The 18,870-nt window shown below is 36.4% G+C and overlaps 1 protein-coding gene across 1 annotated transcript; it reads right to left on the bottom strand.

Moving 5' to 3' along the window:
* Nucleotides 1-1,738: 1,738 nt before the first annotated feature.
* LOC122089338 (TOM1-like protein 6) lies at nucleotides 1,739-11,158 on the bottom strand. Its single transcript, XM_042658981.1, has 10 exons — nucleotides 11,009-11,158; nucleotides 10,638-10,770; nucleotides 10,056-10,134; nucleotides 9,779-9,877; nucleotides 8,659-8,772; nucleotides 7,437-7,603; nucleotides 7,221-7,302; nucleotides 4,722-4,807; nucleotides 3,113-3,424; nucleotides 1,739-2,807 (listed from the first exon to the last, which is right to left on the bottom strand). The coding sequence occupies exons 2-10, from the start codon at nucleotides 10,748-10,750 to the stop codon at nucleotides 1,937-1,939; spliced, it is 1,923 nt and encodes a 640-aa protein (XP_042514915.1). The 5' UTR covers nucleotides 10,751-10,770; nucleotides 11,009-11,158; the 3' UTR covers nucleotides 1,739-1,936.
* Between the last annotated feature and the right edge of the window lie 7,712 nt (nucleotides 11,159-18,870).

Below are 18,870 nucleotides of genomic sequence, written 5' to 3' on the forward strand. Positions count from 1 at the left end.
CGTACGAGGCTTGTCCTAGAGGCTATAATCATTATTATGGAACATCCTTATTTTTAAGTTTTTAACCAAAAAAAAAAAATGACCAATGGGCTTGAATGGTGTCCATGTGGTGAAAGAACAGTGGGGTTATTATTGAATTTGTACTAAGGAGGTAGGACATCAGTGAGGGTAATTATTGAATTTGTACTATGGAGGTAGGACAACAGTGGAGTTATTATTGAATTTGTACTATGGAGGTATGACATTTATGAACTTTGATGAGTGTACGGAGTGGATTATACATTCAATGTTAATATATCCTTCATTGTTAGGCTGCATTTGATAATGTTTCAGAAAAAAGATTTTTCCATTTTTGACACGGACCATCGATTCTGAAAAGTGTTTAAGAAAAAAAAAAAAATAATGAGAATAATTGCCTACAATTTCACTAGACAAGAAAACAAGCGAAGAGACCCAATGTCCCATAGACGCCTTGAAATACAAAGGAATTTGTAATACATGGATTGATATGTTGTTGATCTAAGTTTAAAATTTAACATGTCAGTCGTGGCCATTTCTATATATAAATACAATCTGGATGGCCCTACTACCCTACCCCACATGGCAAAACATGTAAGTAGTTCATAAACACTCTAGCATTGCTGGACTAGAGAAACTTTTTTCTATAAATATATACTTGATAAATTTAAGAACTATTATCTTTCTAGGACAGGGGTTTAGGTATCGGTATCGTATTGATTATATTAGTAGATGCCTACCTGATCCATTTTTCTAAAATGGATTATTATGAAGTATAAGTAGATGCTCACCTGATCTATAGTCTCCTCGAGGATTAGTCGAGATGCTTGTAAACTGGCCCAGATACCTTGATTAACAAAAAAAAAATACTGATGCTCATACTAGTATACTAAAACCCTGCTCTAGAAGGCTTTAGAAACCCGTAACTTCTTACAGACATACCATCTTGCTTCCTCTGGCATAATGGGGGGTTTTTATTGGATCCATGGAAATCTCGGATTGGGGGTTCTGGACCATGATAGATCCCGGTTCTAGACGTTTGAGAACAATGGATTCTAAGATTTTTACAACCTCGATTCTAAGATTTTTACAACCGAATTGCTAGGTTTTCAGATCTGAGGGATCGATTCTAGGATTTTTAAGACTGATTCCATTTGGATCAGAATTGACAAGGACTGATTTGACCCCATTCAGAGTTCAAAATCTTGCCTCACAACCCCTTGTGTATAATCTCAGGAAAATGATCCCTTCCTATGTAATGTTCTCAAGACCCATAGTAGCTCATAGGTTAACAAGATCTCTTGAACCGAGGGCAAAGTGGAAGGCCTACTTCTGTTCTGTAAATTTCACAAGTCAGTTCAAGGGCTGCATAAAACTTTGAAGCTTCTGAAGAAGGCAAGCAAGCTCTATACGGTCATATACATGGATTGAGAGCAATGAAAGGGTCCATGCTTTAGAGTCGGGAGTCAGATCCCATGCCCTTCATTAAAAGATCTATAATTACATTACAAATCTAGTTGAGAAGATGAAAACTTATGTACGTGGTGCAAAATCTGGATAAGCACACAAGGAAGAGATACTTCAATTTCACAGCAAGAACCTTGCAATTGGATCACAATAGTCATGAACCGACTGAGTATGTATTGACTGTCATTATGTGACTGTCATTATGTGACCAGGCTAATCACAAGGATTGAAGGGATCCCAGCGGATTTCACCGTTTCAAGCAAGGGGAATGTTGTGGTAACCATTGATGAGTTTATAAAAAGACAATGATTACAATTATGCTGTACAAGTAGTGTGGAAGACTTGAAATAGATTTCAAGCAAAAGACTAGATATACACCAGATTCACATAAATCAAGTCCATATGAGATATCTCATAGGAAGAGTGCAATAATATCATTCAATGAAAAGCTTCACTTTCTTCCACCCACCATACTTTGGCTAGTTGTGCCGGATATGCTAGGAGACATACTGCCTGTTCTCTTCAACCCTTTGTCTGCACTCCCAAGAACATTAAGATCTTCGAACAATCTGTATGATGGAACAAATGGTTTGTGTTCAGATGGAGGGGGTGCAAGCCTCGGACTGTAGGTCACCTGGGCTTCCCTCTGTACAGTTGACACATTATTAGCAAGGAGTGAATGATTGTACTGTGAAGATCTAGCCATCGGCAATGACATGTTTGAACTGGACGTATTGGCATAAGGAGTCGTGTAAGAAGCTGTAGCAGGTACATGGCTCTGGTTTGAATTGGCAAGGCTTGTTGCCCATGGTGGGGGAGGGTAGTTGGATGAGTACTGGGGATATTGTGGTTGGAGTTGAGGTTGAGGTTGAGGTTGAGGTTGAAGTTGCACCCAAGGAGCAACATAACCGTTATAGGATACCTGACCTTGGTTTCCAGTGTAGGGCTGGAAACCATATGGGTTCCCTTGTGTAGTGGGTGCAATAGGTACCTGGTACATATTTTGGTTAGAAGGCGTTGAAGGTGTGTGGGAAACAGGAACTTGATGCATGTTCTGATTAGAATATGGTGGAGCTGTTTGAGGCTGGTCGGGTGAATTTGAGGTTGTTGACAAGGTGATGCTCAGAAGGTCGATCATGTCTTGTTCTTTTGTAGTTGTCTGAACTGGTGCAGGAGGGTCTGAAAGAACTAAGGCATTGCTTGGGCTGGGGCTCAGGGCTTCTGCTGCTGACAGGGTTGTATCACTGCTCAAGTTCAAGGAAGATCCTTCTCCATTGCCAGCAGTTGTTCCTTGAGAAGGCACGAGTGTGGTTATTGTACGCCTGCATTCATAACCGAACAACCTCTGATCGTTAACAAGAATCAACTAGATCTCAGGTTCTAGTCACAGCAATTATATGTAATAGCCCTCATGCATGGAAATTTGGACACAGACTATTCAAAATATGTTCCTCAGAAGACTGGCCAGACTCAAATGTGTCAATATTCAACCTAGAGCATGTTAAGGTGGGTCCGTCACCTAATGGGACCGTAACCGACTGAAGTGTGTGATATGTATTGCTGCAGAAAGGCATGTGATATCTCCCTACTGAAATATAGATCTAGTTAGTTTTGTATAAGAAAGGACCTGCGAGCTAGCTGAGCAAAGTCATCATCCTCTTCTTCCTCATCGTCTACCTTGTAGCTTGTCACTGGGGATATAGGTGTAGAGGGGCCCACATTTGGCTGGGGGTTGTAATCTCTCGCTTCATTTGGTCGTGGGCTGGAGTCCCTCACTTCATTTGGTCCGGAATTTGAGTCTCTCTCTTCAGTTGGCGTAGGCTTGGTGTCTCTTGCTTCGACAGGCAGGGGTGAACCGGAGGCTAGAGCATCATGTTTTGTGAGCACACTTTGTAAGCTGTCATTTAATATGAGACCCAGACCAAGAAGCTCCTCATCTCTGCCAGACAAGCAAAATATCATACTTTCAAAAACTTATGAACCAAAATTATAAGTTGGTATCGGATGACCTTTGTAATAACCTCAAAGCAGTTCCACACTTTTGACTTGGAGCACAAAAACGGATTATGCTCTGGGGATAAAATCTCAACTGAGAAGCTAGAACCATCCAAATAGTAGGAAGGTATGCTATTAACATATCCCTGTAGTTTTTATATGCAGATTTTCTTTCCAGCGAATTCTACAAAAATTACCTAGGGGTATTTTTGGAAATAAAAGATAAACCAGTATGATTTACACTAGAAGGCTACTAAAGCTCCATTAAATAATAAATAACATTGAAGATAGGTTTGTTTGTCGAGAATTGTGGTTAGGCCTTTGCTTTCCCTCCCCTTTTCCAGGCCCATGCCCCTTTGTAAAGGCAAAGTCTCGTAATTTGTTTATTATTTTATTTGAAACATAGAAGGTCCACGGGTTTGCATGGCAGAACCCAGGCTTGCTTCAGTTGAAAGGGCAGTTCACTAGTCAGAACCTATCCATGTTAACTTTTCTCCAACAAAGCACATGGGAATCACAGCTGTTTTACAACTCTCTCTCCCCCACTCTGTGTGCGCGTCTGACAATGTCTACTACTGTGAAGGGCCACCAAAGAATAAGTGAGATGGAGAGAACAGGGCTTTCAAAGACTGGTAGTAGAACTCAACCATTCCATAGCAAAACCAATCCAGATCGATATTGCATTGGATGATATAAATGGAGGATCCACTGACCCAAAGGGCAAACGTCTGATATTTCTAACAGGTTGGCCAACACAGTGTGCGATAGATCAGTTCAGTCCCATCCTTCACTGATCCCAATTGGGTCGACGAAGTAGAAAGTGGGAAGAAATAAATAAAGTGGATAATATCTATTTTTTATCGTTTTAATAGCAGCACCAGGGCTTCTTTGTTATTTAAGAGCTGATTGAAGCTACTTGACCCACCCCTTTATATGATGGGTAGAAGAAACTTACCTAGTCATTTCTTTTTTCACCTTTCTAATTATTTTATTCTTCTTATGGAATATATATGAAAAAAATTAAGGCTAATGTAAAGGTCTCTCCTCTGGTCAAGATCTCCGGAATTGATGTAGTATTAAATAATCACTTATCAAAAGCAAACTTCCCCACCGTCACATAACACAACCTTCATCTTCTTGTGATACACACAAAGATCAACACAAAATGGAAGTAATAAGTCAAAACCATGACTTGTTCTTTTTTTTATTTTATTTTTATTTTGTTTTTACAGAAAACTCACCCAGTTGAACTTAGCATGTTCATCAGCTTTTTCTGGTTGGAGCGACACTGATTGACAAGTTCAATTATCACTTCATCTTTAGCCGCCTACAAAGACAAAGGGAAATATTCTATAAGTTATAATTCATCTTCTTGATCTCATGGAAATAAGTAGAAAAAATAATATTCCAAAAAAGATCTTCAGGTTTGGGGATCAGTTTATTCCCTGTTCCAAACCCAATAACTGTAATTGCAGCCAAACAAGAAAAACACAATAAGTTCTCCCCAAAGAAGACAGTTAACATAATTGGTACAAATGTTGCTTATGCAACAGATCAGACATTCACTTATCAGAAGATCACAACCATATAACTCAACATCACCCTAACCTTTCAAAATCTCCAATTAGTACATACTTAATACTTTCACCCTTCAAAATACATACTAACATAATAGTGAAATTCATCAAATTTTTGCAAATTTTTTTGATTTCGCAAGATATCGAAATGAAACTCCTTGTGAAATGTAAGAGGTGCAAGGTTTCGGCCAAATTTCTCTGTTTTGGTGAATTTTTGAAGATATGTGTGGTTTAGTATTGTTTCGACCAAAATAATACAAATCTTTATATAAATTGTATCATTTCAGACAAAAAGGTTTGAATGTTGGTTTCACTGGTTTTGACTAAGGCTTGTGGAAAACTTAAATTTTTGTTACTTTTGGCCAAATCACTCCCATACAAAGGCGGAACCAGTTGTTGGACAGTAGAGGAACACATTGAGAGTGAAGAGTTGTTGTATAGTGGAAGTTTTGTGCAAAGATTCAAAATTGTGTGGAATAGGCCATAGGCCATATTAAAGAATGTATATAGCAGTGTACAACATATACTACCATTTTGGGTGTTTGTTTTTAAAATCTAAGGGTTACACCATGTTACAGTGCCTAAAATAGGGTTTCATAGAAGTTTCAGGATCTAATCTGGTCCTCAAAACCATCCAAGTTTCAACCCTGGTCAAAACTGGGTTCAAAACTAAAACCTAGAACTTTGGCCATACCAACCCTCATCATTATGGACAGGAAAGGAGGGCCGGCCCAGTTTGTCACAGATAGTCACCACCTTAATAATGATTAAATCTAGTGCACAAATAACAACAACAACAACAACAAACTCAGCCTTATCCCAACTTAATAGGATGGGGTTGGCTACATGGATCCATGCAATACATAGTAGGGAAAACTTAAGTCCAATCCAAGAGGGAGGGGGGAATGAAGAGATGCAAAAGAGGGATGGGAAATGAGATGAATGGAACATGAAAAATGAAGAAAGAAAAAAATAAAAGAATGAAAAATGAAAAGAGAAGAAAAGAAAAGAATGAAAAATAAAAATTGAAAGATGAAAATAAGAGGAAAGAGTCACAGCCCAACAAGTAAGGAAAATCTTAGTTAAATGGGGTCGGCAACACGAATCTTTGCCCTCCAATAGCCTCTACTAGTGCACAAATAACTATATAATTAAAAAGAGAGAAAATGAAGGTACATCTTTTTTGTCACCAAGGCGGTGTATTGAGAAGTTGTAACCTTCTTTTGATTGCACCTAGTCTTATTCCCAAGTTATTTAAATCAAGGGTTAAAAAACAATTATTAAAATAATTTATTTGAAGTGACTTATCATTATGTCATTGTCCATGTGAAATAACAAGATTTATGCCCAGTAGTATTGAGGATATGTGTGAGAAATCGTGTACTATCACAGTTTCTTATACTAAAGGGAAAGAGTGAGGTTGCAACTTCTTTTCACCAACTTTAGTTACAACATGATTTTCCCAAAAATGAATTAGAATTTTTCACGAGAGCAGTAGGTCGAGGTGTGTGGATCTGTCATGTATAGAAGCGAAGTGTAATAGAAGTATACTGAAGATATTAACAAAATGGAAATATTTCTAATCATTACCAACAGTAATTGCGTAACTAACTCAAACAACATACTAAATATGGGACTAAATTTTACAAAAATTTCAATCAAAATATCATTGAATTTTTTTGCACCTCTTAACTTATTTATGTTGTGGTTCCATCAACTCCTTCCAACTGAACATCCCATTTGAAAGCTGCTTCTTATAACTTATTTCACTTGATTTTACTTCACTTAACCACTGGTTTTTGTTTTTTACTTCACTTTTCCTCTAACCAAACAGGACCTGAACTTCCGATTTTTCCCTCAATGAGGAGAGGATAGTTTTAACATTGTCCTTCAAGCAATCAGAACTGTTTTATGTTTGGAAGATCTAATGATTTCCCAGAAAAAAATGTAAGGGGAAACTGAAAAATACAATGAACACCAAGGAAACATATGACTATGATTACAATATGAGGATTAGCTGCATGAAGAACCCCCTACTAAAATCATCATAGATCAAGCTTTACTCATAAGTGGCAACAATAGAATATTTATTATGCAGCAACCAATCTAAATCTGCTTTACTGTATACACTGATTCCCCATCCAGGTGGGAAAATGCACATACCTTTTGGTCATTTGGGTTCAGTGCTTGCAGCATGTCAGTCAACAGATCCATAACACTCCGCATAGAATCTATGTTTGATGAACTGAAAAATAACCGGAAAAAACAATTACAATACAGAGTAAGAGAGAAACTCACACACAAAAATGAATACATAAATGTGAATCCCCCACAATTAAACACCATCGACCTATGCACAGATAAAAGTTAATGCCTTGCCTCAAATTTTCAGTCTCAGACGCCATTGCTTCATCAAGCCTTCTTGAGGTATTGCTGGGCATTCCATAACCTGCTTGAGCATGCCCCAGTGTTGGATGTGTAACCGGTGGAGTAAATATTAGAGAGGAGGCAGTTGAGGAACGCTGGGGAAATTGCACTCCATAACGCTGCAAAAAGTGCAACCCCATACTTATGACAAGTACTATTTCATGGATTTATTTTTCATTTTGTCATAACTTATTATGTGCACAAATAATATGTTTATCGGAGTTGATAGCAGAGATCATGGGATCAGTCAGGATTGGCTGATCCTAGCTGAAGTTAACTTGGATCAGCAATTCCTAGCTAAACTTAACTTGGATTGACCAGCATCAACCATGATCTAGATGGGAAACCAAAAAAGGGATTCAATGATCCTTATTATATGGTTGGAAGTGCCATCTGAAGGTAAAAGGTTATACCATGAATAATACAGCTGTTGCTCAGCTGATTTCAAGTATGGCCCTCACATATGTTGGACCCGGTGATTAGACCATTCAGACTGGCCACCACCAGGACTTGACAGTCATCACAACCCTCAAAACTGCTATGCCATTAAAAATTAATGATTTTAGTCAAAGACTGTTTGTTCGATAGTTGGATTGGACTGAATGGTCCTTTAGAGGAGATCATTTCTGTTTCCTTGTTTTTGGGCTTATTTTGTGCAATAAATGAGTGTCATGCCACATAAATGCAAACACAATCATTTCTAGTACATATTGCAGAATATGGTTTCCTCTAGGCAAGGCATGGATCAGGAATAAAAATGGAGAGAGAAATCTTTCCTGTATATATGGTAATAACAGAGAGAAGTTCATACAAATGGATCTTAAGGTTCAAAACTTGCTAGAACTACAATACCACCTTAGTAAATAGAAAAGTTCTAAAAGATCAGGAGAAGTAACAGCAAGGAGTCCAGCTAAAAGGTTACTTAGCTCTAACAGCACGGCAGTAACTTTTGGACTAAAAGATTTAATAGGTGGAAACACCCATATAGTGACAATCCATTGAAGCCTCTACAACAATACTCATAACCACAAACTTGCAAATCTACAATTCTACACGCAAAAATTTCTTGAGGCGCAATTTATTTGATTACAAATCAAGGAAACACTGCTACACTGTAGTAGCAAGGCAATATTGGACAAGCAAATGAAACTAATATTGTAAACCAGATGCTTACCCTTAATTCCTCGTATGCCCAGTAGTATTGAGGATATTTTCCACCCGGCCCACCAAAGGCTTCCTGCCAAGAGTCTAGAAGTACCAAGATTTTATCTCTGACGTGCATATCTGTCTGGAAAAATTACCCAGCAATATATTCAAAAAAGAAGTTGTAGAAATGCTAAATCACAAGGGATACAACAAATAAACTAAGGGTCAGCTGTAAAGGAAAGTCAAAAACTAATAACTGAATTATAAGATAACAAATAGGAAGTGTCAATACATGATATACACATATAAGCCAAAAAAAGAATAAGACATTTATCTTTTCTAAATCGAAACATTATCACTCCTGCATATCAGAGTTAAAATTTGGCCCTGCTTGGCTCAAGTATTGATTTTAATTGGTTCATACAGTTCTAGTTCATCACGCAGCTTTTTGGGCCATCTACACCAACCACATGATGATCCACAAAAAAAAGAAAAAGCCACAAGAACCCACAGTTAAGCCAAAAACAGAGGTGGGCTCACAAATACATGCTAGTCATAAAAGTTGTATATTCTATTTTTGCCAGATAATAATACAATGAGGTTTGGGTCACGTAAGGAGCCTCATTTTAACCTTTAGATGGTGTTGGAAGCCTCTAATGCCTATAAAAGGTGCATTATGAGTGAAGCAAATTCCAATCTGATGCTGCAAATAAAATTTCTTCAAAGGCGTCGCCTAGGCAACCAAGGTGCTTGCATTATGAGTGAATCAAATTCCAATCTGATGCTGAATCAAAGTTCTCAAGGGCGTCGCCTAGGCAACCAAGGTCAAGGTGCCAAGGGCCACCTTGGTTGGTGTGGCCTTAATTTTTTCCCTCCAACGCCTAGGATCGCCAAGACGTGACAATTATGCTGAAAATGCCACCTACAAATCATGGGCCTTTGTTGACTCACTTTCATTTATTGATGTAAGCATTTCTTGACATGTCTTGTCAAGCACATATGCACACAAAATAAAGTAAAATAGAATAACAAATGCCATGTCAAACAAGACGAAGAAATTAACAGAAATATGAGTTTATCATGTGTACCACAGGGATGATGCTTATATTACTTAAAGTTTCTTAGACCTACAACGTTAAGCAGCTCACCTTCTTCCTTACAATTTTGATCATTTCCTGTAGAATATCCCGTTCAGCAACTTGAAAGTGCACATAATCTCCACAGTTCTTTATCATTGTTTCCAAGAGCTGAAAAAAAAATATTTTTTTGCCCCAATAATTAATTAGGAAGATATATCCAGGATACAAAGTGATATCTAAAAAACAAAGGCGTCAATTATCTGTACAAGAAACAAAAAATCAAGGGTACATATCAACAGAAAAGGAACAGGCGAACTAAACAAAGAAATGCTCCTATAAAACGTACGGTCAGAGCAAGAAGTTGAACTTTTGGGTTCTTATGCTGCAATCGTTTCTTCAAAGCCTTGACGACATCTTTCGCTTGCCTGATCAAATTTTACCAAAAGCCTAAGTAAACAACCCTGATTCATTCTTCTTTAAAAACAAATAAATATCCAACAATAACTTACAGCACAGCCAATTCCCGATAAAACTAAGAATTCATCAATAACCCAGCTCCATCTTTCTAACTTTAAACAACTAATAAGCAGGGGGAGCCCCCAACCAACCAAAAAAAAGAAAGAAAAAAAAAAACCTTCTTTCCATGAGAAAATCACTCGAGCGGCTTGAACATAATAATTATTCATTTCAGCTAAGCCCTACTGATTCTGAAATTTCAATAAAGTCAACAAGCTCAAAACTTGGCCCCCCCCCATCAAAAGAAAAGAAAAACAAAATTATGATTGCAGTTTCCACAGCATCAAGGGATGATCGAAGCTCAAATAATTTCGCTAAAAACCCAAACCCTAAAACTAATAAGAAAACAAACGCAAAGGCTAAAACTCGACAGAAAATTCACAAACATAAGAACCCGTTGAAGTCAATTTACCAGTGACCAGTATTGATAAAATCACATATTTCCATGTTCATAGTCCAGTCAGGACCATTCAGAAGATCACTGGTCGCCTTATCGACTCCAACCGTAGCTGAAGAAGAAGACATCGTTCTGTACTTCTCGAGTTCTCAAGAACAACAAACAACACAAAATAAGAGAAGTAATTTGAAGATAAACAGAGCTTAAGCTTTCTTTACGAAAATATAAGAAGAAGAGAAGAAGAGAACGCAAGCTTCAAAGACTTATATAATACGATTTTTTTTTTTTGGTGCCAATTGCTGCTTCAGAGAAGGAGAGGAAGAAAACAAAAAAATAAAAATAAATAAATAAACAAATAATATAAAAAGAGGTTTCTGTGCTTTTACCAGTTGGTCCTGTTTTCTCGTCTTCTAAACACAAAGGAATTATTGTTTTCTCTCACTTTCCTCAACTTCTCATTATTGGAGAAAAAGGAAAGAAGAAGAAGAATTTGAGTAGAAAAGTCGTGGAGGGTGTGCGAAGAGAACAGAGGTTCGGTTTACTTTTCCAACGAAAAGTCGAAAACGTCCACCTCGTGATTCCATGGAAAATGAGGGGAAAATGCTACTTTTCCCTGTCTTCCTTGAATGGCATGATTAGATATGTGTATTTGCCAAAATATCCTTGTGTCTTAGATATATGGTCCACCTCAGCTGTGTGGGCCCCACCAACTTGAAATTCTAAGCTTCTGTGCAATAAGCGGCAATGATATGGTTAAATTTCTGCAAGTTGCAATAGTTCATGAAATCTACCACCTCATGAAAGAGGTGAAATGATCACTCCGCTCCTCGTAAAAGGTAAAAGTTTTATTTATGTTGATACTTCTTTATTTCTACTATACTGCTAGTTGCTCTTAGTAGTCCTTAGCTAGTGTTTGCATTGGTATAAGGGTCACACGGCCTCTTAGGAAACCCTCTCATAAATAAATAAGAGGATTCTCTATTTGGGAATGCAGCCAAAGCCAACACTATTCGTTTTTATCTCTCTCCTCTCCCAAAGAAAGTGTAGAAGTGCCTTTTCACAAGGGGAGGAGAGAATAGAGACATGGGAGAGCGGGCTGCACCAACACTTCCGAACATAGCTCCTTTTGCTGTAAATAAAGGGAGAAGGTGTATTGTACATCCCCCACATTCAAATACATGGGGAAGTGAGGTGTAGGTTGTGTATCTTGGCATGGAGAAAGCAAGTGGCATTCTCTTGCCCATAAATAAATAAAGAGAAAAATAAACCTAAAAGGCTATGTGGCTCTTATACCCAAACATAAAGTGGGGCAAATAATCACCCTGCTCCTCCTAAAAGGTGGAAATCTATCCTTGTGGGCTGTGTGATGTTTTCAAGTGCATTCCCATTAGTTCCCACACTGATGCATGGGCCACACTACGTTTTTTGGAACCCTCTTCCATAAATAAAACATGGGAAAGAGTTCACTAATACACATGCCATACCATTTTATGGGTAAAATATGAAAACAAAACTAAAAGGAATGCATTATCTACGTTTATTAATTTTGATTCGGAATAAGTTGAAACGCTAGAAATTGGAATCGAGAAACAGAAGAACCAAAGAATTATCAAAATATTTGATTTGTGAGTTTCTAATCCAATATTTGGGATGTTGCTACAAGAGGTAAGTTTTTTTTCTTAGTGATTATGATATTAAAAAAAAGAAAAATTGTAGAATTGACTAAATATAGGCCCCTTCAACTTGCTTTTGATTCGAACAAAACAATTGACCCAAATCTTTTCTCCACGAGTGATGTGATCATTTGATAATAGTAGATTTTTTTTATTATTATTATTTTTATTCGGTCCCTTGTATAATGGTTTCATCGGTTACCCTTTTACCCGAAAAAAAAAAAAAAAAAAAAAAAAAAAAAAAACCCAATCGAGCCCTATTGAAAAAACCCAAGACATGTCCAGACTATTTATTAAATATGCCGGGCTCAACTTAGACCAAATAATATCGTCATTCCCGATGTGAAGGGCCAACCCGATAGTTGCTTGACTAGGACCGACCATTTAAGAGCCCAACTTAGCCAACCCCCTAAGAGCCTGAGTAAGCCCCACCGTTGCTGAATTGCTATTGTCGTAGATGAATTCAATGAATCAATTCAGACCTTTATCATCAACAAGTTCTTTTGCATTAATCAAGTGTTTAATTCGTACACCATTAAGCTCTTTTACCTAGACTATAATTATCTTGATAGTACATCCTTTGAAAATTGAAGCATTTAAGTAATAGACCATTTGAGGCCCATTTAGAGATAAATGGTTTAGTAACCCATATGAATTTTAGCTCAATTAAAAACCGATATCCAACCATCAATAGGACCGTGCTGTCCATGCATAACTTATGAATCCGATAAACCGGTTAGACCGAATCAAAACTGACCTGAACCGACCAGTTGGTACTCCTTGCTTGCATAACAATCCCCTCAACGGTAAATGTCAATTGAGAGAGGGAGAGAGAGCGGGGTAACCGCATATTGGATTTGGAACAGGAGAATAGGGCCCATGGGTAGGCATATCTCAGTCCAATTATTATAAATAGTAGCGTTCATACCATGGATATTCTTTGCAAATAGAATCCTAAAAATAACGGATATTTCAAGGCTTACAACTTTGTATTTAATCTCTGCATATTATTTTTGGGCAGGTGGTAGCGCAACGGACGTGTTGCAATTTTATTTTCCCTTTTTTTTTTTAATCGTACATTTGGAATAGAGTTAATCTAAGTCTTTAATTGATTTTTATGGTTATTAATTCCGTCTTTTGTGGTGAGAAGTTTATGAAGACTGTTTTTTCTACAATCCTTCTTCTTTTATGACTTTTCTTCTTTTTTTTCTCTCTCCCCATTACTTTCCGTCCTCTCTTCTATCCCCTCCTCTGCTGCAAAGTCACAGTTAGGGATGTCAATTGGTCCGGTCTGTCCGGTTTTGGTCGGGCTTAATCGGGCTTGAAGACTTTCAAAAGCTACACCGTGTCCGCCCATTTAACTAATCGGGCTTAGTTATTGAGGGCATGGTATACTTTATATTCGATCGGTCGGCTTCGAGCTATAATCGGGCTACCTTAATCGGGCTTTGGTCAGGCCTTAACCGGGCTACGGACATGTTTAATGTTAAACGGGCTTTAACTGGTTTTTAAATGGGCCCTCTTTAAAATGTGCTCTTATATTTCGACCCACTCATGTAAGCCCAAAAAAATGACAATAAATCAATAAATGATACCAAATATAACCATTATTTAAAATGTGAACATGTCTTTACTTTTTAGTTTTTATTCTTTAATTTGGGGGGTAAAATAGGTATTCTACAATCATTAAAGGGTCGGGCCAAGTCGGTGCACAATAATAGGCCGGTCTCGGTCGGGCGCTCGACGGTCCAAGTAGCAAAACCGAGACCGACCGTTTATAAACGGGCCGGGCTCAAGCTTGACACGTTTAATAAACGGTCCGGTCCGGACCAATCTATAAACGGTTGGTCCCTGTCGATTTAGTTGGGTCGGGCCACGAATTGACACCCCTAATCACAGTACCCTCTTTCCCTACTCTGTCTCTCCCACTCCTCACAAAGCGCCATTAAGGTAAATTTCAATGGGGCAACAACTCCATTTAAGTAATCTTAAACGAGGTTGGTGGATGCGGAGATGGATGTTTTCTGGGTTATGCATAGGGTAATTTTTCCTATATTTTATACGCTCCAATAGAAACTTGGATTCACTAATTTTCATAAAAGTTTTCAACAAGTTGGATTCATTATCAGTGCTTCAAAATTAGAAAAATAGAAAACCAAAATCTTGAAACCCATATAAAAAAGAAATAGAAAATTAAAGTAAATTCAATTAAAAGTGATTGCAGTTGGGAAAAAACTCGATTGATGAAGCGAGGAGAGAGAGAAGGCGGCTGAATTCATGATGAAAGGGAAACGGAGAAGGCGAATTGAGAATAGAGAGGGGAGAAATAGTTTAGATAAACAATTCAATGGTTAAGATGAAATGGGATTAAATCAATGTTTGATAATTAAAAAACGCACCAGCAAATTATTTATTCGTACGTGTTGCGACCTTTTTGCCATTATTTTTTAATTTTTGCATTTGCTCATCACAGTCGTCACCACAACTGTATTATATGGCCGCTATTGTTCAGGTTGACCACATGCGAGGGGTACCATTTTTGTAACCTAATCCAGAATTCCAGATGCTGATGCCTACCCCTTCATTAATTCCCAATAATCCAAATTCCAATCTTTTTTTTTTTTTTCTTTTGGTAATGAAATTCCTACCTAATCTTATAAAAAGTGTTGCCTCTTTTATATATCCTGATAAACTGTTTATTCACACTGTTCTTTGCCACGTGGAAGGATAGTCTGAAAATTCTGACATCATTCTATGCCATGTGGAAGAGTTTTTTTTTTTCTTTTTTATATTTAAAAAATGGGAAGACATTTTTATCCAAAAGTGTAGTTCCACATCTGCACTGGAACCAATCAATACCTTCCATTTGGTTCAATTCATAAGAGATAAGGAGATCATTTTAGAGAGTGATAGAGGTTCACGCAGGAATCACACTTCTTGACAAGAACCATTTTTTATTTAAAAATAGTGTAAATTAGTTGTATATCAAATTTTAAAGTGAAATTCAATATTATCCTCTTATATGTAGGAATACCTTTTTGAGTATGTCTTTGTATATCACTATAATTCTCAGTAGCAGGTTTTTGTTCATGGTATTGGAATGTATATCAATCAATTTTAAAATTGAGATGTATCGGTATGTATCAAATGCTTTTGTCGTTAAAGATATTGATATTGCATCATATTTTTACCATTTTATCCTTTGTTTGCATCGTATCATTGATTTATTATTACTTATTAGCCAAGTATTGATATCAGTGTCAGTTGATACTTGTACGGATCAATCAATATAGTGAATCAAGTATTGATTCCTAAGGCTATGTCTGCAGAAAAATTGAAAAATCTTTGAATTTGAAGAAAGAGATAGGCATATAAAAATTGATTGTATAATTATACTTTTTGTTTTTTTTTTAATCTTATTATGTCTCTTGTATTATTTTATTTTCTTAGTTATCAAACATAGCCTAAAACCCTAATAAGGTAAAAGCTTGAATTAGGCTAATCTTTGCGTCCACCTAGCTATATGCAAATTTTAACCCACTTAGGTTGCCACATGGCAAATATTGGAGAATCTATCATTTTACTTCGGAGTGAGGGGGTGCCAACTGCCAAGCTCCCCTCTCTTAATATTTGACGAAATGTTTCAATAATTTTAAATAGTAGGTGTGAGACCCAAGTATTGTTGACCTAGATCAAACCTGTGATAAAACCAATGAAATACCATTTATGCGTGTAAAAGATCAAGCTTCTTTGCACTAATAGTGAAGAGGAATTCTCAGTTCATTCTCATCAGTTGTGTTGAAAAGTGATAATTTATTCAATAATAAAAGATGAAAATATAATAATCATCCAAGAATACAGTCATATAGTCACATCATCAATGGGGTAGAGGAAAACTTAATCCTTCTTTATATTTTAATCTTAAAATGCTATAAAAAAATAAAATAAAATCATATGCCATTCCCTTATATGTAGTTTTTAATCTTGCCGCATGGTTTTGTCCTTTACAAAAAATTTAACTGATACTAAGGGAGTCTAGAGCTATGCTTATATTTCCAGGTGCCATCTAGGATGCGGTTTGCTTAGACAGTGGTCATCCCATAAGAAAAACATATAAGTTTGGGATTGTTCAACCTCAGAAAGGGAGAGTCCCACTTAGTCACTTACCAAGTTTGCTTTTTATTTTCCTTTATTTTGAAAGGATTTTCTTTCTTACTAGTGGCTATCTCTCTATGGAAAACTCAAGGGATAACATCAAGATTGGACGATACTTTGACATTTGGGGAGTCAAGATTAAATGATGCCATCATCCAGATACTCCAAGTATTTAAAAAACCTATTGGAGTTTTTTTGTGACGATCCAATATCAGTTATATGGGGCTGGTCTCATATTGGTTGCTTTGGTATTATTAAATTGTACTTCAAGAGAACTCGTCTTAAAAACTGATTTATAAGAATGGGATTTTATTTTTTTTGTTAACGACGGGTAACTAGGCCTTCGGGTTGTTAGTCCTGCAGGACCATACTGACCTCACAATCACATAGATCGGGTCATATCGGAGTTGAATGAGAATCATTCAACTTTCACTGAAAGCAGTGAAGAACACTAAACACCCCTGTGTGAGTGGCTCAATGTGTGCCTAGTGGGAGTTGAACTTAGGACATGTGAGTTTACGACTCATACTAAGTTCGTTGCTCACCAACTGTGTTACCCCTTTGGGTTATTTATAAGAATGAGACCAATCTTTCGTATGATTGATTTGTGATCGTAGCAATTTCTATATCATAGGAATGTATTTCTAACCGGATAGAGTTTTAAATAAATTGTTACCTACATATCTCTTTAAAAAAAAAAAAAAAAAAAGCATTCAACATTAACCATGGAACGGTGTCGGCTGATAGATGCCTTCTTCAAGGAAAATAAATCAATAACATTACAGAAACTTGATTTAACTTAAAGTTAAGTAATGACAAAAGCCATTAGTAGCTCTTGTATTGTATACAGGTTTATGAAGTATGGTATCAGTTGTACAAGTATTTCATAATAATAATAATAATAATAATAATAATAATAATAATAATAATAATAATAATAATAATAATAATAAAGTTTTACAAGTATTTTTAATGAAAGTCTTCCTTGTGAACACTAATATTACAAGGACCGAATTACCGAGAACAAGCCATCCTAATAAGCAAACATGATGTCTAAGTGTTAAATTGGATGAAACCCAAATACCATGGATACGTAGATCTCAAGATACCCAACATACATATCGAGTTTTAGCTCAAAGAATTCACCAATGGTAAAGTAAAACTCTAAAAATCTAGGGACTATAAGAAAGGGCATGGTCATACATAGATGGTTAAAAAAAAAACTTAGAATAACAAATTTTTTTTTTTGTTAGAACTTGAAAGAACACATGCCAATACATGAAAAGTGTATGTAACTGAATTAAACCTTGAAATTTTGTTATGTGATTAATCCAATCATGGACCTGTCTATTCGATTCAATGGTCAGAATTACCATATAATTTTGCCATAAAATTAAAATCGTTGAGGCATCCTAGCAGGCTTCTAAGGTTGACATGTTTAAAAGAATTTTAACATTCTAGAACCTATGAACAATGGGTTTTACGTTAACAACACTAACCCAGACATTAATGTTCTTTTTTTTTTTCTTTCTTAATTAATGAAGTTTTTTATTTTGATAAATTTTTTTAATCCTACCATATACTCTGTTATTTTCTCAAAAACCAAAAGATGAGACAATAAACACTCAACAATATTCAAATTAAGTACCCTTGAGCCATCTCCACCACTCCACCTAATGCCTTAATAAGGTTTAACTATCATAGACCCAAAAAAAAAAAAAAAAATGAAAGTGGGGTGGGGACCTAATATTCTGTTGGTCAATATGAAAATAATGTGTGAGAGAGAGGATAAACTTACAAATTGACTTTAAGAATATGAAAAATCCTCATCCACAGGGTCAATTGAGAATTTGTGGTGGAAAGGAAGCAAATACCTAATGAATATTTTCCATAAGAGAATGACGTAGTGTCATAATAGCCAAGTTACTCAATTTAGGATTTGTGGATGGAAAAGTTGGAACTTAGGATAGAAAGCACATGATACAATTCCTTTACTGTTTGTGTTTTATAAGGGGAGTGACATAGTATTTTATTTATAGGCCAAGTTGATATGGCCTTTTGGCCAGATCCTTTGCGACTCCACTGTGATAACACTCGGGTTAATTATGAAGAGAGTGACAATATTGAAAGCTAATCAAAATATTCAAAATATTTATGATGATAGTGTCTGAGGTGGAACTACAATGAACATGATGATGAGAAGGTCTTAGGATCCTTTAATTTTGGCCAGTTCCTACTAACATTTTATCTTTGTATATGAGAATCTTATCTTTTATATGACTTGAAATAATAAACATGAAGTTCTATTCCATGGTTGTTGGAGGTTTTTAATTCTACGATTATAAGTTTTTCACGTTCAATTGAATTAGATTGTTTTTACAAAAAATAAGTAAATTAATAAATGCATGAAATAACAGACA

Source organism: Macadamia integrifolia, chromosome 9 (genome assembly GCF_013358625.1).
Source record: "Macadamia integrifolia cultivar HAES 741 chromosome 9, SCU_Mint_v3, whole genome shotgun sequence".
NCBI classification, from domain to species: Eukaryota; Viridiplantae; Streptophyta; class Magnoliopsida; order Proteales; family Proteaceae; genus Macadamia; species Macadamia integrifolia.